The sequence below is a fragment of the Prionailurus bengalensis genome, chromosome E4 (assembly GCF_016509475.1).
Source record: "Prionailurus bengalensis isolate Pbe53 chromosome E4, Fcat_Pben_1.1_paternal_pri, whole genome shotgun sequence".
NCBI classification, from domain to species: Eukaryota; Metazoa; Chordata; class Mammalia; order Carnivora; family Felidae; genus Prionailurus; species Prionailurus bengalensis.
This window is the reverse complement of record NC_057360.1, coordinates 67,952,762-67,978,176: the sequence shown is the minus strand read 5'-3', so window position 1 is coordinate 67,978,176 and position 25,415 is coordinate 67,952,762. Positions and strand designations below refer to the sequence as shown.

At 63.9% G+C, this 25,415-nt stretch overlaps 3 protein-coding genes across 4 annotated transcripts; 1 reads left to right on the top strand and 2 right to left on the bottom strand.

Annotated features, from left to right (window-relative positions):
• Nucleotides 1–7,131: 7,131 nt before the first annotated feature.
• KRTCAP2 (keratinocyte associated protein 2) lies at nt 7,132–9,641 on the bottom strand. Its single transcript, XM_043568964.1, has 5 exons — nt 9,481–9,641; nt 9,071–9,225; nt 8,916–8,979; nt 7,465–7,531; nt 7,132–7,284 (listed from the first exon to the last, which is right to left on the bottom strand). The coding sequence occupies exons 1-5, from the start codon at nt 9,566–9,568 to the stop codon at nt 7,164–7,166; spliced, it is 495 nt and encodes a 164-aa protein (XP_043424899.1). The 5' UTR covers nt 9,569–9,641; the 3' UTR covers nt 7,132–7,163.
• Nucleotides 9,642–9,671: 30 nt separating this feature from the next.
• Nucleotides 9,672–19,290, top strand: TRIM46 (tripartite motif containing 46). Of its 2 annotated transcripts, none has more exons than XM_043568958.1 (10): nt 9,672–10,303; nt 11,687–11,948; nt 12,193–12,536; nt 13,206–13,349; nt 13,458–13,553; nt 14,212–14,465; nt 14,776–14,897; nt 15,881–16,183; nt 16,931–17,228; nt 18,175–19,290. In XM_043568958.1, the coding sequence occupies exons 1-10, from the start codon at nt 9,989–9,991 to the stop codon at nt 18,566–18,568; spliced, it is 2,532 nt and encodes an 843-aa protein (XP_043424893.1). In that variant the 5' UTR covers nt 9,672–9,988; the 3' UTR covers nt 18,569–19,290. The 2 variants fall into 2 exon arrangements, with proteins under 2 accessions (XP_043424893.1, XP_043424894.1); XM_043568959.1 differs by lacking the exon at nt 9,672–10,303 and adding an exon at nt 10,691–10,911.
• Nucleotides 19,291–20,127: 837 nt separating this feature from the next.
• Nucleotides 20,128–24,220, bottom strand: MUC1 (mucin 1, cell surface associated). The gene is made up of 7 exons (XM_043567848.1): nt 24,058–24,220; nt 22,273–23,594; nt 22,119–22,174; nt 21,834–21,967; nt 21,588–21,709; nt 21,355–21,504; nt 20,128–20,487 (listed from the first exon to the last, which is right to left on the bottom strand). The coding sequence occupies exons 1-7, from the start codon at nt 24,101–24,103 to the stop codon at nt 20,419–20,421; spliced, it is 1,899 nt and encodes a 632-aa protein (XP_043423783.1). The 5' UTR covers nt 24,104–24,220; the 3' UTR covers nt 20,128–20,418.
• Nucleotides 24,221–25,415: the final 1,195 nt, after the last annotated feature.

Below are 25,415 nucleotides of genomic sequence, written 5' to 3'. Positions count from 1 at the left end.
GGCCTGCCCGGGGACAGCGCAGCTCCGGGACGGTCGGAGCACCATGTAAGAAACCCAGCAAGGGCTTCTGTAGATGTCAGATGAGGGCCAGAGGCAAGGACAGGTTAACATTTGATGGCCTCCAGGGAAACTGACCCGGCTTTCCTGGTCCCGTCGAATGGAACCACTCCAGAGACTCCCACCTGCCAGACACGGGGTCCTTGGCCTTGGATGGCAGGGGACAAACGCCAGCAGAGTCTTATGGTCCAACTCCTCATCTTCAATCTTTTTGAAGATCATCACTCCTCTCCTGCCACAGAAGGACAGCGCGCGTGTGACTGTGGCAGGGTGCGAGAGGCAGTGCGCCCTGGCACTTGAAAGTCTGGGGTTTTAGAGCTTGGCTGTCATGCGGTTGGGTCCTTGCTCTTTCTTTTACTTAGCTATATGACCTTGGGCAAGGAACATACTTTTCTGAGCCTTAGGTTCCCCCCCTAAATAATGGAACCAATCATTGGTCCTCTGTGGTAGGATAAAGGGAGGTGACACAGGAGGCTGCTGACACCCGTGCGCAGAGTCTGGGAAGCCTGCGTGGGGTGTTAGGCCCTCTGGTCGTGAGTCACCTGTCAGGGCCGAGGACGCACCCCTAGCCTCCCTAGACTCCCTGCCATCTTCTGAGGGAAGCTCCTTCTGTGAGTGGCTAAGCTCATGTTCGCGGCGGCTCTCAGCTTTGGTATCAGAGGAAGACGACGTCCTCAGCCAACAGTACAGAATCCCACACCACACAGAGGGGGGTTGACCGCCAGGGGGGAGGCTACACGGAGGCCCCAAAGCCCCCAGTCGATACCAGGAAGATGGCCAGGCGGGCGGGTGGCGGTGGGGTGGCATCCACGGCCCCGGGGAACCCTGAACAAAGGCCCAGATGCGAGAGTTCACGGGCAGTGACTCTTGGTGACTGTGTTTTGGACGGAGACCGCTTCGTGGGGGCGTGGCAGGAGACGAGGCCGGAAAAGCAGGCCACGCCAGGCTACTAGAGATGGCTTCAAAGTACTGGTGTCGTGGGACAGGGTGTCGGTCCCTCAGGTCAGCAGCTCCACCCCAAGAACACTGGGTGCCCACAGGTGCCATGCTGATTACTGGGTCCTTGGGGAAGGTTCCAGTTAGTCAGGCTGTGTTGCCTCCGTGCCTGACCCGAGGGCCCCCACAGTCGCACAGAGGCCACAGGACAGACACCCGTGTCATTAACAAAAACACACACCCCGCCACACCGTAGCCAGGCCTGAGGGGAAATGGTAGACCAGAGGTGGAGGGCCTGGCTGAGTCAGGGTTTCCCAGAGCAGGAGGGGGTGGGGAAGAGGCTGGCCTGAGGGAGGCTGATCCTGGGGACTCATCAGTCTGGAACTGATGTGGGGGGGGAGGGGGAGTTTCAGCAAAGGGCCGGAATGCAACAATGGCGTGTTGCTAAGAGAAGCTTGAACAGAGGTAACAAATGTGTGCCAGGCACCTGTTCCGCGTCAGGCCCCGTTCTAGGGGACAAACCAGGCAAATTCCCCGCTTTCGATGAAGCATTCAATGAAAACGGATAAATTGCCTGCCTCGGTGAGGTGGTGGGAGACGGACGAGAAACACATAAATATGTAACGTATCAAATAACGAGACCTACCGTGAAGGGAACACGGGCGAGGCCAGGGGCGGAAGCACGAGGAACACACTCGATCACACGCGTGCTCAGAAAGGTGTCCCCGGAGGGACGGGATCCCTGAGCGACCTGGAGAAGAGTGGCCAGGCAGTGGGAACATCAGGTGCAAAGGCCAAGAGAGGGAAGCATGCCTGGCACTGGGGGCCGAGGAGGCCCAGCTGGGAAGAATGCAAGGTCAGAGGGGTTCAGACGGGGGTGGGGCCGGCAACTGGGAGGCCGCCTGCAGCCCCCCTTCAATGCTTTTTTGTTCTTGTAAAGAGTTTATTTTATTTATTTAATCTTTTTAAGTTTATTTATTTATTTTGAGAGAGAGAGAGCGCGAGCCTGCAAGCTTGAGTGGGGGAGGGGCACAGGGAGAGGAGAGAGAGAATCCCAAGCAGGCTCCACGCCTCAGCACAGAGCCCCAGTGTGAGGCTCAGACTCATCAGCATGAGATCGTGACCTGAGCCGACATCAAGAGTCAGACGCTTAACCCACTGAGCCACCCGGGTGCCCCTAAACGTGTTAAGCCATCCCAACACCCAACGTGGGGCTCGAACCCACAACCCTGAGATCAAGATTGCACGCTGCGACTGAGCTGACCAGGTGCCCCTGCACTTGTAATCTTGAGCAGGTTATGTTAGCCTCTCTCTCATTTTACGTCTTTTCATTTCACTAAAACGGGTGTACTGGTCAGGACTCTAGAGAAACAGAAGCCGTAGGACGTGCATACGTAGAAGTAACATCTATTTTTAAGGAACCGGCTTATGCAAGTGTAGTGGCTGACAAGTCCCAAATCCGCAGGGTCTCCCTCTGTCAACACTTGGCTTCCTCCTGACCTCGGTGGGGAGCCGCGGGCGGAGGGCCAGGCGGCAGCCCGGGCGAGTGTGGCCACCCGGCAGGCTGGAGACCCGGGAGGAAGCAGGCTGGTGGTCAAGCGTGAAGGCCGCCTGCCGCTGTACTCCCTCTTGGCCTGGGGCGGTCGGTCTCGGGTGCAAGAGCTGAGATGGAGAATATCTATCAGGCACTAAGTACGCTGACCGGCAGGCAGCAGATGCCTACTTGACGGTCGCCCTTGTCACTGCGCGCGAACGCACGTCGAATGCCTAGTGGGTCAGGCACTCTGCGCGGAGCCTCCACCGCGATATTTAATTCGAGGCCTCGTTACCACAATTTGAGGTCGGTTTTATTACCCCCGTTTACAGCCTCAGAATTGAAGGTGCATAGAGGTCGCTTGCCTTGCCCAAGGGCCTTCCCTCCTGGTAAGTGTCAAAGCCAGAGCCAGAACTCAGGTCAGGCTGATCTCGAGCCCCAGGCCGTTCCACTTGCACGTACTGTCCAGAACCTGAACTCTCCGAGTCGGGAGGCCCGAGTCACAGAGGCTGGAAATGGGGACTGGAGGCTGAGGCAGGAGGGGAGGGGGGAGTCTCGCTGGGGAGAAGTTCCCGTGAAGCAGCCAAGGTCAGCCCTCACGGCGCTCTTGGCCCAGAGAAGGGGTATGTGGAAGGTTTCTTCCGTGGGATCCTGGCCTCTGGACACACAGCCTCACCCTCACCTGGGCGGGGACCTCCCTGCTCTCCCGGCTCATTGGAGGAGGGGGTTCTCGGAGAAGAGCTCTCACGGGTCCCCAGGGCCGTGTGCCGAGGTCTGTCCCCACAGGGCCTCAGACCGAGACTCGTGCTGTCCTCCCCAAGCGCGCCACAGTAGTCACCCTGTCGCTGACAGAACGGAAGGAAGGTGCTCACCATACGGTGGTTGGACGTGTTATTATGGAATTTCCAAATGTACACAAACTAGAAAGAACCGCACAATGAATGTGTCGTCACCGTAGGACTTTACCTTCTCAACTAGGGCCTGCAGCTCCCCGTGAAGGAGAATTTTCTAAAGATCCTGTGACAGTATCGTTCCTAGCATGATTATATTGTGTTGTAATCTTGTGTTACCAAGTGTTAATTTCTTGGGGCGCCTGGGGGGGCTCAGGTCATGACCTCTGGGTCTGTGAGCTCGGGCCCCTCACCGGGGTCCGGGCTGGCAGCTCAGCGCCCACTTGGGATTCTCTGTCCCTCTCTCTCTGCCCCTCCCCCGCTCTCAAAATAAATAAACATTAAAAAAAAGAAGTGTTAATTTGTTAAATGTAAACACTGCCAATGTCTTTCCATTTCTCTTTATCTTGCGGCACCCCTGGCGCCTGTGTCCCAGGGGGCAGTTGTTGAACGGCAGGCCCAGGTGGGAGAGGGTGGGTTGGAGGGAACGACGCCCACCCCACCCCACGCCCGTGGGTGCGAAGGCAAGAGGGGGGGGACAGCTGGCTCCGGGGATCCCTGCTGCCCCACACTTTGCTGTCACCCCAGGAGATGAGGGGCACCTGGCTCTGTCCTCTAGGAACCCAGCCAAGTAGCGTTCCCGGCACAGTCTGTGTGGCCCCCGGGGGGCGGGGGTCGGGGGTCGGGTTGGGGGACTGGGGAACTAGGGTTTGGGAGCACAATCTCCATCTTGGCCCCGCCCCCTGAGGAAAAGGCAAAGAAAGGTACCTGAAGCAGAGCAATTAAGTGCCACCAACTGTGCCCGGCAGAGGGTTCCGGCCATTGTTTGCTTAGGAGGCGGCCCTGTGAGTGACCCTAAGTCAAGGAGGGGAGTGGAGGGGCCTTCCCGAGGGGGCAGGGCCTCCGGCTTCTCACTCTTTTACGGTTCCCAGGCCCAGGGCCTTCTCTGCTCACAAAGGACTTCAATGCTGGCTTTTGACTGAACCTTTCCCCTTTGTATCTGTCTCTGTGTCTCTCAGCATCTCTGTCTCTGGCTCTCTCTTGTTTCCCAACATCCTTCCCGAGCCCCTGGGGAGCAGAGCTGGGGGGCCTGGCAGTGGGAACCGGACTGTGTCCTGTTCTCACCAAGGACAATGAGGGCCGGAAAGGGCTGGAGCCAGGGCCTGGCGCGGACTCTCGCTCCCTGCCTGTCCTGGGCGCCGCCCCCCCCCCCCCCACCGCCCCGTCCAACCCTGTGGTGTCCCCTCCCTCCGGTGCCAGTCAGGGAGGAGTCCAGCCTCTGCTGGGGGTGGGGGGAGATAGGGAGCACTTTTGCTTCACCTTCCCGCCGACCTCCTCTCTGGTGGCATCACCTCCTGCCCCAAAGCCCGTGCCTCCTGGGCCGGAGCCGCGGGACGTCCTCCCACACATCCAAGGCCCCCTCCCCCGTATTATTTACTCCTGTTTCCGGAGCTGGTGGCGGGACCAGCGGGTGGACGGGTGTCAGGGCCACGTGTGAGGGAGCAGGAGGAAACATCTGGCTTCCCTCGTCCTCCAGGGGCCGCCTCGCCAGCCCGGAGGCCTCCAGCCCCTGGGGGGGAGCCAAGCCCCAGAGGTTAGCACCTTTGCCCTTCCCACCTTCGGGCCTGCAGAAGCCTTTGTGGCCTCATACCCCCTTACTTAATGATGGTTATTAGTGGGTAGAATGCCCCTGCCAGGGTTAATTGGTAGGTTAGGTAACTAGGCACCCCAGAGATAGGCTGGGTGGAGAGCTGAGATCGGCACCCTCGGCCTCGTAAATGCACCTGTTCCCGAAGAAGGGGTCATTATTCCTGAGCCACATGCTGTCACTGGTGCCTACACAGTGGGTGGCAGCAGGTGCTCCGGTCGCTTGGCAGGGACCTGGACCCTGCTCTCCAGCTCCTCCCCACCCTCCCCTAGCCTGCCCCCCCCCCAAACTCTCATCTTGGAAGCCAGGGTACCCTCAGGTGACCAGATCCCCTGGGTGTCTATGCTCCCTTGGGCCGGGACCCGGCCCTCTGCCACAGCTCCCACCCCAGTTCAGGAGGAAGTCAAGGTCTGACAGAGGGGGCCCTCGGACCAACCCAGCCTCCTCTTACAGCCAGGGCCCATTGGAATAGGCTGCCATCCTCCCCCAGAGGGTCCCACATACCACACATCCCCTCACCATCACTAGGTAAGTTCCTCTCGGGGAGACTCTGGTCTCCTCTGAACTCTCCTTGCCTTGCTCCCAGGGAGACTTGACTCCGACTTCAGGCCCCCTCAATGGGCCAGTCCTTCAGGGTCTCCAGGGTTGGCTTCCCCGGAGAGAGGCTCAGCAAGGACCCAGAGACCCAGCAGGAACCCTCCCCAGCCCTCAGGGCCATGGTACTGGTCCCCAGGAGATGCGAGCTCGTGGCGCCCTCTGCAGGCATCCTGGGGAAATTGCAGAGCACTCGTCAACCTAGGGACAGGGGAGCCGAGGGTCTGGGGTTCCCGCCACAGAGGGGAGTGGGTGGGGTTGGCCCCTGACTAGAGGGAAGGGGCTCTAATCCTGGACCGGAACTCCTTCCGCTCACTTCTTCGTCTCCACTGGGTCTTTGTCCCTACTTAGACACGTCCCACGCGCAGTATTGTTCCCAGACGGGCAGATTCTTTCAACCAAGCCACCAGTCTTTACTGCCCATTATCAAGCACAGTGCAGAGTACCAAGTGACCAAGGCAAGGTGCACACCCCAAAGACCACGGCTTCCGGGAGGGGCTGCCTAAGGAGCCTCAAAGGACAAGTACTCTGGACAGAGAGGTGTTCCTCAGGGCAGGGCACAGCATAGGACCTGAGAAACCACATCCTTCACTTTTTTTTTAACGGATATTTATTCATTTTTGAGAGCTAGAGATAGAGAGTGGGCGGGTGAGGGGCAGAGAAAGGAGACAGAAGATCCCAAGCAGGCTCCACGCTGTCAGCACAGAGCCCCGTGCGGGGCTCCAACTCATGAACCATGAGATCATGACCTGAGCCGGAACCGAGAGTCAGACGCCTGACTGAGCCACCCAGTCGCCCAACCACATCTTCGTTTCCGTCAAGGTTGGCTCCAAGGTCGATGGCCTTGTCCCTACCATTTTGTGTACTTTGCTAAAGCACAGCAAGTTCCTATCTCGGCTGCAAGACAGGAGAGAAATGAAGGCACCAGGACAAAGAGGATGGGCGGTGATCAACCTCGGGAGTCTCCAAACACGGACAAACGTCCACACTGGCATTTCACAGACGGGGCCGGGAGGACAACATCGGTAGAGAATTCCCTTCTGAGGACTTGGAGGAGGGGCAGGGGCCCTGTTTGCTCAGGGTGGGCAGTCAGAGTAACGAAGCCCCCAGAGGTGTCGCAGGGGCAAGGGGCCTTTCCTTCCCTCGTTCCCGTTCCAAGATCTAGTCCCGTCCTGACGGGCAAGGAAGGCTTCCTGCGCTCAAGCCCCGACCCCTCTTCCGACAGGTCAACACAGCGGGTCACTCGTGCACTTCACTTCCACGAGGAGACTTTGACACGAGCACGCGCCGCTCCAGCGCCTCACAAAGCGTTTGGCGCGGACGGTGCTCGATAAACACCCGCTAAAAAGGAACCTTAGAGGAAGAAGCCCCGCCACCCCCATGGCTGGAGAGCACAGGTATCGGCCTGCCACGGCAGCCCGCGTGTGCGGGGACGGCACAAGAGGCTCGCGGTAGATCACGGCTCACAGAACTACAAAGAATCAACTTTATTGGACACGCGGGGTCAGTTTCTCTTTTTGCCCTTCCCCGTGACCTTGGCTGGGGCGAGGACTGGAGCTGTTGCCTGGTACAGCGTGGAGGAGATCTTGTTGATGTAGTACAGGCCAACCATGGAGAAAATGAAGCTGCGGGTGAAGACAGGAAAGTCACGGCATCGGCGGGCATCCGGCCAGCCTGGTGCCTCCTCGGGCAGGCGGGCGGCGGCAGCAGGGAAAGAATCCTGGATCAGGTTTGGGGAAGTGGGGAAGGGGAAAGGAGGGAGGGGGAAGCACGCTGCGCCCCTTACCCAGCTGCGAGGCACTTACCAGGTGGTGACACAGACACGGTGAATGAGGCCGGATGCAAAGAGAGCCAACAGGAGGCAGAGAAGAACTGGGGAGGCAAGAGGGCACAAGGAGGGTGCTGGTCGGAGTGGGAAACAGCAAGCCTTCATATGTGCACTCTAGGAGACACCAGGGGCGCTCTGAATCTTGGGGGACCTGCCTGGAGGGAGTTGGCATGACACTGGCAGGAGGACTTCAGACGCCCTGAATGATGCCCGGGACATGGAGGTAGGAGACGCATGCTCCTTACCAGCTCTGTCACAAATGTCACTTAACTTCCCTACCCTGGCTTTCTTCCAATATAAAGGAAAAGGAAAAGTGACAGCAGCATCTGAAGGGCAAGGTTTGCTGCTGTTTGGGAAAGAGGGTGAGGCCTTCGCCACAAAAGCCAGCCACTAAGGATCGATTCACTCAACTGGCTGTCCAGCGGTGGAAGCTGAGGGCCTCAGTCCCCGGACACAGGTTGGAGGGCAGAGGGTCTGGACACCCATGCCCACGGAAGCAGGAAAGGGTCTCCGGGGCATCCGGAGTAGGACTGGAGAGAAAGTGAGAGGGTAGAAAGGAAGGGCAAACACCGACCGCCCATCTGGGGAGGGCAGCGTAGGACAAGGCCAAGAGCCCTGCCCCACAACAAAGGTCTCTTTCCGAAGCACAGGAAGACAGAACACATGGAAACAAAACCTCCGAAGGCTTGAGGCTGCAGGAGGGAAGGAGCTGGGGGAGACTGCAACGGGGCTGAGTGGAGAGAGCAAGGCCCTGAGAAGGGTGCAGAAACCAGGTCTCTGTTCTACGGGAGGAAGGCTCCACAAGAGGCAGCCTGTGCTGTCACTTTCAAGCTTGTGACACTCCTTAGGTGACCCGGCCTCGACGTCTGATTTGCTTTGTGAACTTAATTCTGCATAAATAGCGCAATCATCAATTCTCCATTGCGCAAGCAATAACAAGTACGTGTCAAACAGGAAACGATCTCACGTTTATTCTAACTCGGTCAGGGTCGCTGCTGAGGTGAAACCTGGAGGCTCTAACACTTAAGCTATTGACGATCGGGTTAAATACACAGAATCCACGAACACCGGCTCAACTTCACATCAGAACCCCTCATAGAGTCAGTCCTGTTCCTTCCTCTGGGGGGAACAAAGACCGTCCCCAAGGACGTAGGCAAGGCGCGCGCCCTGTCCTCAGACCTCCCCGGGGAAGTGGCCCAAAGGTAACGAAGTTTCGCGCTTTCCGGCCTTCCCTTCCAGCTCCTCCACGAGCTAGAGGACGTGTTCCGGGAGCGTCGGCGCCTCCGACAGCCTCAGCAAGCACAGCTCCCCTACGCCGCTCGGACCAACTGAGCGCCTGGGAGGTCAGTCCCCTGCTGGGGGAGGTTAGAGCAGAGGGCTCACTCACAGCCCCCGCACCCCCCCCCCCCACCCCCGGTTCGCACTTACTCTCGGGGAAGATCTTGGCTTGGAATCCTTTGCCAAAGACCAGATTCTCCAGGTTGTTGAAGGCCTGGGCCCAGGGAGTTAAGGGTGGGACGAGAGACCCGGCAGAGCCGCGCGGCCGCCTCCTCCCCCCGCCCCCCGCCGCGCAGGAAGGATACGGTGAGAGAGAAGACGAAGAGGCCCGAGCCCAGCAGGCCCCCCTGGATGGTGAGCCACTCGGTGGAGGCCAGCTGGCGGCTGTACATCTGCATCCCGGCGAACAGCAGCAGGGACAGGAGGGAGGAGAGCGCCAGCGAGGTGCCCGTACCCACGGCTGGAGGGGCGGCGACCACAGGAGGCGCCGAATCGGTCTCGGCCCGGCCCCCGGCCGCGGCCACAGCCGCTTCCCCGCCCCCACCCCGGGCCGCGCGCCCCCTCGCGACCCCCGGCGTCCCCGCCCCGGGCGCCCGAGCCCTCCCGCCCCCGGGGCCCAGGACACGTCAGCTCTGCGGGCAGAGGACCGCCACAGCCGGGCCGCTCCCACCCCACCACACTCATCCGTCGGGGGGGATCCCGCCGGCGCCGTTACCCATCACGTCCTGCCCTCCGGTCCAGTGGACGTCTCGGGCCGAGCCGAGAGCGGATGGGGCCGAACCGGGGCGGCCGGCCGTGCGCATGCGTCAGCCCGGCCCGCGGGCTCGCTTCCCCCCCACGTCTTCCCCGCGCTCCCTCTAGGCGCCTGGCCGCAGCGCCCCCTGCCGGCAGGGAGGAAATATTGCGTCCAGGAGGGGCCGTGGCCACCGCCCTGGTCCCCGGCCCTTCCCCGCACCCCGAGCGTCTGCTGCCTCTCGGCGCAAGCTGCTGGGCCCGTGGCCCCTAGCCTCTAGCCCACGTGTGTCTTCTTTGCCATTTATGTCGTCTCCAGTGCCCGTTCCTCACACCTCCCTACGCCATGATCGCTGGCTGGACATCTCCCGTGGACTCTTGCCCAAACCAAAATCTGGTCCTCCCGTTCTGGAGCCCGTCTTTCTCTGAAACTCTCCTCCCGCTTTATATAAGTAAGACTACGGAGCCAACGAAGAATGGCAACATAAGAAATGGCTCCCCCTCCAATGCCATTCCATGTTACCCACCCCCCACCCCCCACCCCGTCTTCCGAGGACCACGTGGGGAGAACTATTTCCCACCTCCTACCTCGACGGGCGCTGTTCGAGGCTGTCTCTGGAGCATGCGCAGTGACATCTCACCCCCACCCCTCCCCACACCCCCACCGGGCTCCCGCATTAAGCCCGGGGTTCGCAGCCGCAGCCGGGATCGGGCACCCGGGGGCGGGCGGGCATGGTAAGGCCATGGCTGAGGGTGAGGACATGCAGACCTTCACTTCCATCATGGACGCGCTGGTCCGCATCAGTGTGAGTTACGGTGGGGTCGAGGGGAGAGGACGGAGGGGGGGGGGGCGCAGGGGTCCGGGGCCGGCCGGGACCTTGAACAGGTGGAGATGAGGCAAGATGCCGGGATGCAGGCAGGGGCCTGGGGAGGTCAGAGGGGACCGGGAGGTTCGGGGTGCAGGTTGGAGAGGGTAAGCCCGGAGGCAGCCCGGAGGTGAGTGAGGTGGCGTCCATCTGCTGGGGTATGAGGAACCAGGAGCCGCCCGGATGCAGCGGCTGGGCTGGGGTGCCCGCCGGCAGTGCACCAGGGCTGGGGCTCTGTACGCTACGAGGAGGGGGCGTGTGTGAGCTCGGATGTTTTCCAAGAAAACTGAGGCTAGGTGAGGGGCGATGAAGGAGCCGCCCCACGGTGCAGTTCCAAATTTGGACCCTTCGGCGAGACCCCACCCCACCGCGCCCCCACTCAGGGCTGCCTCGGAGCCCGCGGTTGTCATGGCAACCCGTGCCCGGCTCTCCCAGGGGCGGTGCCAACCCTGCCCCCCCCACCACTTCCTTCCCCCTCCCTGCCTGTCCCTCCCTCCTTTGTGTCAGCTGCGCCCCTGACCGGGATGGCTGCGAAGAGAGGGACCAAGGTGAGGCGGGGGGGTGGGGCATAGCTTGAGGACCCCCTCCACCAAAAAAGGGAGGGGTACTTCCGGTGGGGAGGGGGCAAGTAGGCGGGAGCTGGGCTCCTCGTCGCCTGGGGAGGGGGTTGCGGCTAGTCAGGGGGAGGGGGAGGGGGAGGGGGAGGGGGCGGGAGGGCCGGACGGTCCGGGGCGAAGGGACCTCGTCTCGCCGACCCCAGGAGCCGGGTGGGGAAATGAAGGCTGGGGAATGGAGCCTGGGGCGGCCGCGGGCCGAGCCGCGGCAAGATGATGGACGCGGTGAGCGGGAGGATGGAGAGCGAGCGGCGCCTGGCTATAGGGAGGAGTCACGCCGGGGCGGAGGGGGGTGCCCCCGAAGGGGGCGGGGGTCCGCACCGAGCTGCAGAATGGGCGGTGTCCTTGAGAGCAGCTGGCGGCCCAGAGGTGGGGGGAGGCGGGCAATGGCCAGGGGAGAGGGGCTGCGGGCCCAGCTCCCCCGCAGGGGGAGCGAGAGGGGCGGGGCTAGAGGCTGGGGGAGGCTGGCGCTCCAACCCGCCCCCCCCCCCCCCCCCCGTGGGCTTTAGCTCTGTGCCAGAGCAGGAGAGGCAGGCGACAGAGCCGGGAAGGTGTATGAACCAGGCCCAGGCCGGTGCTGGGGAAAAGCCTTAGGCAGCTCGTCTTCTTGCCCCTGCTCGAGACCCCGTGGGTTTCTGAGGGCAGCTGAGAGGCCTGTCGAGATGTGCCCGGTGTCGTGCTCTGAGCCGGCCTCCTGCTGTCTCCACAGACAAGCATGAAGAACATGGAGAGAGAGCTGCTGTGTCCGGTGTGTCAAGAGATGTACAAGCAGCCACTGGTGCTGCCCTGTACCCACAACGTGTGCCAGGCCTGTGCCCGGGAGGTGCTGGGCCAGCAGGGCTACATAGGCCACGGTGGGGACCCCAGCTCCGAGCCCACCTCTCCTGCCTCCACCCCTTCCACCCGGAGTCCCCGCCTCGGGCGCAGAACTCTCCCCAAGCCGGACCGCTTGGATCGGCTGCTTAAGTCAGGTGGGGCTGGGTCCCGGGGACCGGGGGTGGGGACGCTGGGGTGTCCACGGGGAAGATGGAAACCTCCGTCGCTGGTCAGGGGCATCTGTCTGTCTTGCGGGGGGTGAGGAGACCGTTCATACAGGCTGTAATGCGAGCTGAGCTCTGGCACGATAAAAAGTCTTTTTTTTTTTTCCACGGAGCAGACTTTCTGCCCCTCGGCCGGCCGAAATGCTCACCTCCCTACCTCCCTGCACTTCCACAGGCTTTGGGACGTACCCCGGGCGGAAGCGAGGCGCCCTGCACCCCCAGGTGATCATGTTCCCGTGCCCAGCCTGCCAAGGCGATGTGGATCTGGGGGAGCGGGGCCTGGCAGGGCTGTTCCGGAACCTGACCCTCGAGCGCGTGGTAGAGCGGTACCGCCAGAGCGTGAGTGTGGGCGGCGCCATCCTGTGCCAGCTGTGCAAGCCCCCGCCACTAGAGGCCACCAAGGGCTGCACCGAGTGCCGAGCCACCTTTTGCAACGAGTGCTTCAAGCTCTTCCACCCCTGGGGCACCCAGAAGGCCCAGCACGAGCCCACGCTGCCCACCCTCTCCTTCCGCCCCAAGGTGAGCCAGCCCTCGAAGAGCCTGCGGAGGGAGGGGTGCGGTGGTGCCGCACGGTGGGGGGCGAGCCCGGGTCTGTGGGCTCGCGAAAGGAGGTGGGTGGAGGTTCGCCTCTGCCGGGCTCCTCTTTCTGTAACAACACCACCAAAAGGCACCGGACGAGTCTTTAAACATCGTCCAGCCTCCATCCTGTCTGCTGAATGAGAACGATAACATCTGCCCTGCCATCCCCAGGCCCTGAGGGTTGTGGAAGGGATCACATGAGATAGTGTTTGTGAAAGTTACCTGTAGGCTGAAAAGATCTGTCTGCGTTCACGCGTTCGCTGAGTAAATATTTATCAAGCTTGGTTCCTGGTGCTATTCTAGACGCCGGGGATAGGGCAGTGAACAAGATGGGCAAGGTTAATTATTAGCCGCAAGGCGAAGATTAATTATCGTTATTATTGCTATTAGCACGCATCCGGAGGTAGAGGGGAGGGCGGAGCTAGACGAAGACCTGGTGCAGGCCAGGCTCCCTTTGGTGCCAGTGTGCACCACCAGGTGGCGCTGTGGAGCACCCCAGCCGGGCTCCCCCACAGGGCCGTGGAGAGGCAGGGCCAAGCGCTTGGGTGGTCCGTCAGCCCCCTCAAGCCCGCCGTCGGCTGACTCCGTCACTGCTCTTTCTGTCCCTAGGGCCTGATGTGCCCAGACCACAAGGAAGAGGTGACCCATTACTGCAAGACGTGCCAGCGGCTGGTGTGCCAGCTCTGCCGGGTGAGGCGCACCCACGGTGGGCACAAGATCACACCGGTGCTCAGCGCCTATCAGGCCCTCAAGGTGAGGACTCTGCCTCGCTCAGCCCACACCCACGCCCTCTGGCACCTCCTCCTACATGCTGGCCTCTGCCGAGCTAGGCATGATGCCCACCTCTTTCTTCCCCCTCAGGACAAGCTGACAAAGAGCCTGACATACATCCTGGGAAACCAGGACACGGTACAGACCCAGATCTGTGAGCTGGAGGAGACCGTGAGGCACACTGAGGTGAGGGAGGGCGTGGAGGTGGGCCCTGGGCCCTGGGCCCTGCCGGGGAGTGGGAGCCGGCAGGGGGGGTGTGCGTGGGCATGGCCCGATCACCTGGTTGCCAGCTCAGGAGGCCCATGTGGGGTCCAGGGATGTGTTGGGGTTCTGGTTAAGCCAGGTTGGCTGGGACACGGGTGCCCCAGGCGAGGCTGTACCTGGGGCTACAGTGGGGACAGGGCGGCGGTCACCCAGGACAGGGAGAGCTTGGAAAGCCCCGGAGACATAGCTCAGATGCCCTCAGGCTCGGCTGCCGCGGAGGATGGCACACACCTCTGACACTTTCTGGCAGATGGCTCGAATCGGCCGACGTGGGGATAGACAATAAGGAAGGGGCGGAGGCCGGTGGACATTAGTGCAGTCGTGGCCTCTCTTGTTTGGGGGACTCCTTAAGGGCTCAGGCTGTGGTGTGGGCATCCAGGAAGGTCAGCACAAAGCTTCAGAAGTTAAACCCATGTGGGTGTCCGGGGGGGGTCTTTGGAGACGCGAGCCTGGCTCTGTTGGAACGGGCGGGTAGGGTTTCCCCGGATCTGCCGTGGTCCCGGCCCCGGTGTGGCGCCCCAGGAGGCAGGCACACGTGCCGCCTTCGAGAGGAAGATAGTGAGTGTTGCTCTCTGGGCAGGTGAGTGGCCAGCAGGCCAAGGAGGAGGTGTCCCAGCTGGTGCGGGGGCTGGGGGCTGTGCTGGAGGAGAAGCGGGCATCGCTGCTCCAGGCCATTGAGGAGTGCCAGCAGGAGCGCCTGGCCCGTCTCGGCGCCCAGATCCAGGAGCACCGGAGCCTACTGGATGGCTCAGGCCTGGTGGGCTATGCCCAGGAGGTTCTTAAGGAAACAGACCAGCCCTGCTTTGTGCAAGCAGCCAAGCAGCTGCACAACAGGTACCCGGGGGCGCGGCCCAGGGCGCGGGGGCGCAGGGGTGCGGCCAGTGTCGAGGACGGCATGCGAGGTGCAGCCCCCTGGACAGACGCAGGGGTGCGGCCAGTGTCGGGGACAGCGTGCGAGGTGCTGCCCGGTGGACAGACAGGTCCCCAGGCTTTAACACCGGGCCCAACTGGTACCCAGCTCGCCTGCGGGGACAGGAGGAGACCCACAGCGGGGGCCGAGGCTCTAGGGACAGGCAGGGCCGGGCGGAGGGGCAGGGCGGCGGCCCGGAGGGCCGTGCCTGACCCTTGCCCGCCCCCGTCGCAGGATTGCCCGGGCCACGGAGGCCCTGCAGACCTTCCGGCCGGCCGCCAGCTCCTCCTTCCGACACTGTCAGCTGGACGTGGGGCGTGAGATGAAGCTGCTGACAGAGCTTAACTTCCTGCGAGGTAAGGAGGTGGCCAGGCCCCGTGCCCCATTAGAGCCCTCCCCCGTCTCCCCCCCTCCCCCCCCCAGCAGCGGGCCCGGGGGGCAGCGCCCACCGGGACGTCCCGGCCTCCCGCCCAGCCCGGCCTAGCCGCCCCTCCCCGCCGCCGCCGCCCGCCCGCCCGCCCGGCCACACCGCGCTCAGCGCTGCTTCTCCCTCTCTTTGTTTGTAGGCTGTGGCCACCGCGGACTCCGCTCCGGAGCACCCCAGGCAAGTCAGCGGCCCTGCCCCGGGGGCCCTGCCCTGCCGCCCCCACACAGCTCGGCCACCCACCCCTGCTTCCTTCTCGGTCCTCCCCCTCCAGCGCCCTCTGTCTCTCTCTCTCTGCCTGCCTTGGGCTCCTGCCTAATCCCTGCCCTCCGACCTTTTGTCCTCCGGGCCCTCGCCCTCTCTACTTGCCTTCTCTTCCCCTTGACCCTGGTCTCCTGCTGCTGTCCGGCTCTCACTCGCCCCCTCCCGGCCCCTGCTCTCTGGCTTGCTGGCCCTCGCGTCTGTCTCCCTCCCGCCCTGCCCCCTCCTCCTGTCCGTGCCCTTTAGCCTGGGTTCCAGTGGCCTTTGTCTGCCTTTCCCCTGGGCCCTTCTTTATCCGTAGAATAAACAAGGTCATAGAAAAGAAGGGTCCCCATCTGGTCTAATACCTTTTTTGACAGAGGAGGAAACTGAGGCCCAGAAAAGGGAAGCAACTGACCTAAGGCCAGAGTGAGAGAACGGCAGGCCAGGACGGGCACGAGGCCCCCTGCCCCCTGCCCCGTCCACACCCGTCTCTCCCCTGGGCTGTGCCCTGCCCGCCCCCTGCCCGGCCCCCGGCCCCCAGACGGCCTTCTCCGCAGCTCCCCCTCACCCACACTCACCCCCCCGGCCCCCGCTGCTTCCCCTTCCCTTGCCCGCCCTCCACGCCAGGCCGCTGACCAGGCCCCCACTGACCCCCTCTGTCTCTTCCCACAGTGCCCGAGGCTCCCGTCATCGACACCCAGCGCACCTTCGCCTACGACCAGATATTCCTGTGCTGGCGACTGCCCCCCCACTCGCCACCCGCCTGGCACTACACCATCGAGTTCCGGCGCACCGATGTGCCCGCCCAGCCGGGTCCCACCCGCTGGCAGCGGCGGGAGGAGGTGAGGGGCACCAGCGCCCTGCTCGAGAACCCCGACACGGGCTCCGTGTACGTGCTGCGCGTGCGGGGCTGCAACAAGGCCGGCTATGGCGAGTACAGCGAAGACGTGCACCTGCACACGCCCCCCGCACCCGGTGAGCGGCGCCCGGCTGGGCACAGTGCGGCCTTCGAGGCGCGTAGGGTACGCGGGGACCCACTGAGGCCACCGACGGCCGGCGAGACAGCCCAGCGGGCCGCGCGCCAGCTCTGGGGCTGGACCGCCTGGGTTCAGACGCCCGCTCTGCCTCTTGCCAGCTGTGGCTTTGGGCAAGCTATTTGTCCTCTCTGAACTTCGGGTCCCTCTTCCGTAGGGACAATAGCAGTATTGTTGCTGTGAGAAGGGACTGAGGTCCGTTCCCAGTAGTAAGTGTGAGGGCAGTGACTCTCCAGAAAATGGTCTGGCCCCTGGGGCGCGGGCGGAATCCGGGAGCATCACCACCCAAGTGGGGTGTAAGGGCCGGGTGTGAGCACCAGAGCGTGGGCTGGAAGGCGTGGGTCGGTGGGGAGGGGGGTGTCACAGCTGGGACGGAGCGGCAGTGGGGGCTCTGGGTGGGGGGGAGGGCGCGGCCACAGGAGAGGGCCAGGAGGAGGCGCTGCAGGCCAACTGGGAGACCGGTTTCTGGACCCACTAGTCACTCCTAAAACTCTTCTTGGGGTCCCAAGCCCATTTGGGATGCCCCCTTTTTTCCCCTCATGCCCCCGATGGTGGTCCTCCAGGCCCTGGTCCCCAGAGCCCCCGCCCAGCCCTCAGCAGCTTGTTCCATGTCCTGAAACCCCCCAGTGTCCTCCAAGGCCTGTGTTTGTCCCTGAAGCCCTTTCTTTGTCTCCCTCCCCCGCTGCAGTCCTGCACTTCTTCCTCGACGGCCGCTGGGGCACAAGCCGAGAGCGTCTGGCCATCAGCAAGGACCAGCGAGCGGTGCGGAGTGTTCCGGGGCTGCCCCTGCTGCTGGCCGCTGAGCGGCTGCTCACCGGCTGCCACCTGAGCGTGGACGTGGTCCTGGGAGACGTGGCCGTGACCCAGGGCCGCAGCTACTGGGCCTGTGCCGTGGACCCAGCCTCCTACCTGGTCAAGGTGGGCGTCGGGCTGGAGAGCAAGCTTCAGGAGAGCTTCCAGGGAGCCCCCGACGTGGTCAGCCCCAGGTCAGGCCTCTCGGGGAGGGACGGGGTGTGGGGGCCCTGGGTGGGGGAGCTGGGCCCAGGACGGGGTGGCAGCGGGAGATCGGGAGCAGGGACGCGGGGCCGAGCCCGGCGTGGGCTCCGCCCAAGGGGCTTGGAGGCTTGCTTTTCGGAGGAGTGTGTCGCTTGGAAAGGGATGTGGGGAGAGGGGCCGTCCACCTGCTTCCACCTGTCCCCTCAGGCCCACCAGGCCACCTGTCCGGCCTCTGCATCTCCCAACGCCGTTTCCAACGTGCTGTCTCCACAAAACCCACTCTTCCCGGGACCTCCTTCACCGCGTCTGTTTTCAACATCCTAAAATCCTTCCCTTGACGTTGCCATCTCCACCCCCATATTGCCAGCGCCCTGCTTAACGTCCCCCACGCGTGTGCCTCCCCGAACCCTTTCTCCCCGCACTGTCCCTAAACACCCCATTTCTCTGAAATGCACCCCCATCCCACACCCCTCCACCCCAGCTCTCTCCCAACACCTGCCTTCCCGACAGCCTTTCTCTCCCCGGCCCCTCGGCACTAAGCCGTCTCAACCCCCTCAAACCCTCCTCGAGCTCCTTGCCGGCGTGATGCCCCTCCCCCATTGCTCTCCTCACTCCTTCCTGTCTCCTGCCTCCTCATGGTGCCTGATCCTCACCTCCTTCTCCCCTACCTCTCGTGCCAACGCCCTTGCCCTTCGATACCGCTTTCCTCGTGGACTCAGAGCCCCCCCCGCCCCATATTCTAACCCCTGTGTCTGCGACGCGTCCCAAGTCGATCCTTTCAACCACTTGCTCCCCGACATCCCGTCCTCTCACCGTCTCAGCCCTCGGCCCCACCCCACCCCTTGTGTCTCAGCCAGCCCTTGCCTCCCCCCCCCCCCGCCGTGCCCCACTTCCCCCCTCCGCTCCCAACACCTTCCCACCCACCGGCTCCCGCAGGTACGACCCGGACAGCGGACACGACAGCGGTGCCGAGGACGCCACCGTGGAGGCTTCGCCACCTTTCGCCTTCCTGACCATCGGCATGGGCAAGATCCTGCTGGGGTCGGGGGCCAGCTCCAACGCGGGGCTGACGGGGCGGGACGGCCCCGCGGCCAGCTGCACCGTGCCCCTGCCGCCCCGCCTGGGCATCTGCCTGGACTACGAGCGGGGCCGAGTTTCTTTTCTGGACGCCGTGTCCTTCCGCGGGCTCCTGGAGTGCCCCCTGGACTGCTCGGGGCCCGTGTGCCCTGCCTTCTGCTTCATCGGGGGCGGTGCCGTCCAACTGCAGGAGCCCGTGGGCACCAAGCCTGAGAGGAAGGTCACCATCGGGGGCTTTGCCAAGCTGGACTGACCCGGGCCCTGCCCCCCCAGGCCTGCTGGAGCCGGGTTATGCCTCCGGCAGCTTTCCCCTCACGCTCCTCCTGCCGTGCCCTCTGGCCCCTTACCCGATGTCTGTGTATTCCTGGGGCCTTCCCTCCACCAGGGGACTCTCCTCTGCTCACCTTTCTAGATATCCCTCATTCCCTCCAGCCCCCGCCGAGTCTCTGCCCCACACCCTGCCCTTGGCATCTTACCCGAGTCACGGAGGGGCCCCCTTCCCCATCCCTGTCCCGTGCCTCTCCCCCGGCTGCCGGGGAGGGAAGGCATCTGGAACTCTGGGCATGATCCCCAGTCTGCCCTGTGCACTCTGCCCTGCCCAGCTCCCTGCCCCGTCAGTCCTCAACTACAGCCTTGGGGCGGGCAGGCTTTTTTGGCCAGACACTGCCCAGGCGCTCCCTGGTGAGGGGAAGGGGGCCCCGTCATCCTGCTTTAGTCGTTGGGGTCCCCACCCCCCTCGGCCGCATGCCTGTATCCCCTGTCTCCCTCTTGCATGCTTTACCCTGTCCCACACCCACGCCAACGTGCCAAGTCTCCCGTGGGGCCCCAGCTGAGGTTGGGTGTCCCCCGTGGGTTGGGCTAGGCAAGGCCTCTGGGGTCCGCTGCTGCCCCCCTGCAGTGGGCACTGCCCGGCCCGTGCCGAACAACAGCTGTTATTTTCATGGTTTATAAACAATAAACTGTGATGCCGGCACATCTCTGCCTTCCATTCCTTTGTTTCCTGTGCTGGGCGTAGCAGACGGGAAGGACCCGGGGTGCAGCACCGTGGCTCAGAGCAGGGGTGCTGGGCGGACCCGGGGCCCGAGGGAAGGAGGTCCCTGGCCGGGTGCTCTGGGCCTCCCGCCACACCGGCTCCCGCTCAGGCCCAGGCTGACGGCGGCCTTCAGGGGACCCGCTGTCCTGGTGGCTGCCGGCCCGGCGGGGGCCCAGGGCCCCAGGGGATGTGGCGAGAGGGCAGGCCCCGTGCCTGGGCCCGAAGGGGTCAGGGAAGCAGAACGACTTCCCCATTCCCGGGGCGGCTGGAGTCGACCCCGCTGGCCAGGGAGGGGGCCGGGCCTGGCGCCAGCACCTCCGGATCTGGGATCTGATGCAGCTTATCGTGGTGGCCGTGTTGACTCTGCCTGCGTTATCGCGGCCCAGGGGCTTACTTCACACCCCGGGACGCTAAGAATAGAGCCGCCAGGGGCACAGGGCCAAGGGGAGGCGAGGGTGTGGCCGCCACCAGCCCCCAGCCCAGGAGAGGGGCGAGGACAGCCGCGGGTGCAGGTGGAGCCGGGTCACGCCAGCCTCGGAGCCGCCTCGGTTTCGTTTCCTCCTTCCTCCTGCGCCGCCAGGGATGGGAAGAGGTGACCGGCACCCCGATGTCGTCTCCTCACCACGCCTCCTGCTTTCCAGATGAACCCCGCCTCTTGCCTTCTTCCCCCCCCCCCCCGCCCCCTGCAAAGACCCCTTCCAGGTCCCCTCCCCACATTCGGCGCCCCCATCTACGGGTCACAGAGGGTCACGAGGGGCCACAGAGGACAGATCCCAAGGTGGCAGCACAGAGGGGGTCCACGTTTTATTCAGCCACATTCTGGGGCTAACTTCCCTCTCAGGGCTCTCTGGGCCTGTTTTCCTGGGAGCCACTGTCCCAGGCTTGTCCCCAAGGGGCTCCAATGGGTTTCGGCAGGGCCGAGGCCGGTGAGGGGACGTGGTGGGGCCTGTGAGTGGCCCAAGCTGAACTGCCAGCTCACCAGCCCGGGACGGAGCTGAGAGGAGAGGCCTGGCAGCAAGGAGCCCGGGGGAGGCAGCTGGCACCGGCTGGACGAGGGCAGGCAACACGCCCTACAAGTCAGCAGAGGTGGCCGCCGGGTTCGTGTAAGCGAGGCTGCCGCCGCCGTTGCCCGCGGAGACCTGGGTGGGGGGAGACACCGGCTGAGAGCGCCTCCCGGGGCTGTGGGTCCCACCCCAGGCGGGGTAACAGGCCCGAGACTCTCACTAACTCTGGAAGGGTTAATTGGAAAAACACCTGCCGGCCCCGCTGGCAGCCAGGTGACCGTAAACAGGGGCCTCTCCTCCTCCCTCCGCTCCCCTTCACTCCCTCCCCTGGGCTCTCAGCAGCCCCCCCCCGCCCTCCCCTACTGCTCCCTTCTCCTTCCATCCTCTGTGCCTGCAGCCCCGGCAGGTGTATGCGTGTCTCCGTAAGACTGGGGGAAGGAAGTCCGCGGGCGAAGGAAAACAGGGTCAAGGGAAGGAAACTCCCCTCCCCCACCTGGAGTGGCGTTCCAGCCCCAGGTGGCCCGAGTAATTATTTACCAGGCCCTGGAGAGAAAGGCCAGGTGAGCAGAGGGGGAGGAGGGGTCCTTGCTTCCTCCAGAGGCCAGAGGCCCATGGCGCCCAGGCTCGCCTGGCGAGACTTCTTAGCCCACGTTCCTGCCAGCCTTTCTCAATCTACTTTCCACTGTCAGGAGCCTGGAGGGGAGGCGGGGCACAGGTGCCTCTTCCCTTGTGAGTCCCCGCGGGAAGGGCTCCCCTGGGCACGGAGCCTCACCCCTTTCATGTCTGAGATCCCCGTTCGGCACGGCAGGGAACGCTAGCTCTCCCTGGAGGTCCCCTTCCTCCCAAGGTCCCCTCCCCAGGCCTCCTCTGACCTCTGACCCCATGCTCGCAGGGCCCTGTGCCGCGTCCTCCGCACCACCTTTCCCTTCCAAGTTCTCCGGGCTTTGCAAGCATCCTTCCAGAGCCCCTGCCCAGCCCGAGCACCGCGGGCCCCACCCTCACCTCCTCATAGGGGCTGCGTCTGGTACTCCCAGGGGGGATGTAGCGCCCGTGGGTATGGTAGGTGGGGTACTCGCTCATAGGGTGATAGGCATCGCGGGGCGGAAAGAGGTCCAGCTGCCCACAGTTCTTCCGGCGGCACTGACACACGGTCTGGGGAAACAGGGGGTCAGGGGGGGCCGTGGAGTTCCCTCCAGCGGGGCAGCTGTGGTCAGGGCTGGAGGCCACACACTCACCAGGACAACGAGATAGACGATGGCCAGTGCCAGCAGGACACACACCAGCACCAGCAGGGCGATGCCCCAGCCGGGTACCCCAGACCCGGACCCAGCAGCGGAAGGAAATGACGCGTCACGTACTACGAGGAAAAGCAGCGGTCAAAATACTGTCCCAGGGAGGTGGCCCTCCCCTCCCAGCACTCTGGGGAAGAAGAGCAGGAGCCCGGAGGTGGGAGGGAGGGGCCCGGGAGGCGGGGGCCTCACCACGGACACTCGAGATGGACATGTTGTATCTGGCTGCTTCTGCTCTGTGCTCGTCAAGCTGTGTCCTCACGTTGAGGGCATCGGTGGTGCCCTGTCGGAAGGCCAGGGTGCATTCTACCACCACAGATCCTGGCCTGCTCCCGGGGAAAGAGAACTCAGCCAGGAGTCCCAGCGTCCGGGCCAGCAATCCCCCCCACCCCCACCCCGGGGCTGTGAGTGCGCCAGCCCTCCCCACAGTGGCGGCAACTTCCGCCCTCCCCACAGGGCCCACGCCCGGAATTGTACCTGAACTCGATGCTGGAGAGGCCCAGAAAATCTTCCTGATTATAAACCTGCAAAAACTGGGTGAGAGGGGCGGGATTAAGGCTTGATGCAAACCGTTCAGGCGGTTTTGGGGCTGCTGCTGGGGGAGCACGACAGAGAAAAAATAGCCACTCACCCACTCAGAAACGTTTCTCTGCAGCTCCTGGTAGTAGCCGGTGTTGGGATCTTCCAGACAAGAGTTAAACTGAAGGTTCGAAATGGAAAAGGACAGGAAGAAAAAGGAGATCCTAATGGACAACTGGGGAGAAGTCTTATGATTGGAGGAGGTGACGGGCTCCACACTGTGGTTAGTGGCGCTGGTGGTGGTCCTGGCGCTGTGGCTGGCGGGGCTGCTGGTGAAGGATGAGGTGCCAGCGGTGGTCAGGGACGTGGTGTCAGTGGTGGTCGGGGACGACGTGTCAGTGGTGGTCGGGGACAAGGTGTCGTTGGTGGTCGGGGACGTGGTGTCATTGGTGGTCAGGGACGACGTGTCAGTAGTGGTCGGGGACAAGGTGTGAGTGGTGGTCGGGGACAAGGTGTGAGTGGTGGTCGGGGACAAGGTGTCAGTGGTGGTCGGGGACAAGGTGTCATTGGTGGTCAGGGACGTGGTGTCATTGGTGGTCAGGGACGACGTGTCAGTAGTGGTCGGGGACAAGGTGTGAGTGGTGGTCGGGGACAAGGTGTCAGTGGTGGTCGGGGACAAGGTGTCAGTGGTGGCCGAGGACAAGGTGTTGTTGGTGGTCAGGGACGTGGTGTCATTGGTAGTCAGGGACATGTCAGTGGTGGTCGGGGACAAGGTGTGAGTGGTGGTCAGGGGCGAGGAGTCAGTGGTGGTCGAGGACAAGGTGTCATTGGTGGTCAGGGACGTGGTGTCATTGGTGGTCAGGGACGTGTCAGTGGTGGTCGGGGACAAGGTGTCAGTGGTGGCCGAGGACAAGGTGTCATTGGTGGTCAGGGACGTGGTGTCATTGGTGGTCAGGGACATGTCAGTGGTGGTCGGGGACAACGTGTCAGTGGTGGCCGAGGACAAGATGTCATTGGTGGTCAGGGATGAGGTGTCAGTGGTGGTCGGGGACGGGGAGTCAGTGGTGGTCGAGGACAAGGTGTCATTGGTGGTCAGGGATGAAGTGTCAGTGGTGGTCGGGGACGGGGAGTCAGTGGTGGTCGAGGACAAGGTGTCATTGGTGGTCAGGGATGAGGTGTCAGTGGTGGTCGGGGACGACGTGTCAGTGGTGGTCGGGGACAAGGTGTCGTTGGTGGTCAGGGTGTCAGTGGTGGATGAGGTGTCAGTGGTGGTCGGGGACGGGAAGTCAGTGGTGGTCGAGGACAAGGTGTCAGTGGTGGTCGAGGATGACCTGTCAGTGGTGGTCAGGGGCAAGGTGTCAGGGAGTCCTGGGGCGGAGGCCGAGCTTGAGGTAGGGCTGATGGTCAGGGACGAGGTGCCAGCGGTGTCTTGGGCTGCAGTGATAAGTGTAAGAGGTTGAGGGGACAGGTCTGGGTTGGGGTCAAATCAGAACAAGGAAGAAAGACATCCTTCGGCCTCCTGAGAAGCAACGGCACGGGAAGATTCGGAGTGGGGCAAATCCTGGTGGGGCCCTCCTCCTCCTTCCTGGCTGGCAACCTCCCTCTCCCCCCACAGCCCTGCTCCTAGCTGTCCATTTCTCTGCTCCTAAGATCTATGTCTCCTGACCCCCACCCCCACCCCCACCTCCCCAGACTTCTCTTCAGGTCTTTCTAGGCCCCTGGCACCAGCTCTCCCCAGGGGCGAGGGGCCGGCTCTTGTCTGTCCTTGGCCGCCCTCCTGTATTCTGGCACAGACCAGGCCGCCCCCGGGGATGCCATCTGCGAGGAAAGAGACCTGACGCAAACGCTGAGAAGACCTCACGAGCAAGGCAGCCCCCTCCCCGGCTGTGCCCCTCACCTGTAAGGAGCAGGAGGAAGCAAGGGGCCAGGAAGCGCGGCGTCATGGTGGTGGTGAGCTGGGTGGGGAGGGGGCGGAACACACTCGGGAAGGAGCTGCGTGTGAGGTGGCGCCTGCTGCTTTATACCGGTCCCCGGCCCGCCCTAGGCTCGGCCGGAGCAGGTGACAGGTGACAAAACCCCGCCCCCTCCCCCTTTCCCTACCTCCTACCTCTTCCTCCTCCTCTCCAACCGTTCCTGGCCCCTCAGGTGGGGTACGTGGGCTCCGATCACTCCACCCTCTGACATCCCGCGGGTGCTCCCATCACCGGCCACTGCCCGGCTCCAGAAGAGGAGCAGGGGTGGGGGTGGGGGTGGGGGGTGTGTGTGTGGGGGGGGGGGAACGGAGGACCTGGGCCTCCTCGGCTCTAGTTTTGGCCTCCGGGCAACAGCCGAGGTGAGAAAAGGGGCAGAGAAAGTGGGCCGGGTTAGGGTCCCGGACCGCGGGCCGAGGAAGCTCACCCTCGCGTCCCTCACCCCGCGCCCCATTCTCAATGGGCCCCCTGAAGCCCCACCGTGGGGGCTTGGCGGGGGGGTACGAGAAGGCTCGAGAAAGGGGGGCCCGGGGCCAGTTTTGGACCCCCTCCCCCCGCCACTTCCCGGAATCGCCGCTCCCTTCAGGGTTCCGCGCGCAGATCCACCGAAACCCACAGTCCCCGCCCCTGCCGGGCTTTCCAGGGCCGGCGTTCCCGCCTTGGCTGCCTCCCGAGGAGGGGGCGGGGAAGAAGTCCCACTGGACGCGGGCCGAAACCTGGGCTCCGCGGCACCCCGGGGTCTCTCCTGCCCGGGGCTCCGGCTCGCGGCGGGCGGGGCTCTCCTGCCCCCTGGCGGCAGCGCGCGGGGACCCCGGGCGCCCGGTTGGCCGGAGGGGGCGGCGTGCCCGAGGGCGGCCCGAGGGGCCGGGCGCGCAGGTCTGGGGCTCAGACGCGGAGGGCAGGGACGCTCCGCTCCACCGACGGGAGGGGCTGGCGGCAAGAGGGGGACCCCGGGGCGCGTGGGGGCGGCGTCTGGAGGAGACGGCGCTCAGTGGGTGGGGTCCCGAGGTACAAGGAAGGGGCACCCAAATATGTGGGAGAGGACAGCGGAATGTGGGAGGGGAAACGGGGCAGGTTAGTGACGCATGTGGGCGGCAGAGAGTAGGTGGGGCAACCGAAGGGTATTTGGGGGCCCAGAGTGGCATTGGGGGTGGACAGGCACACGGTGTGACCCGGGGACTGTATGGGGGGTGCGTGATTGGGCGGGGGGGGGGTGGCGAGAAGAACGAAGGGCGCAAACGCTTGGGCGCCGCGCACGTGGAGCGTGGGGGTCGGGCCCCCCCCC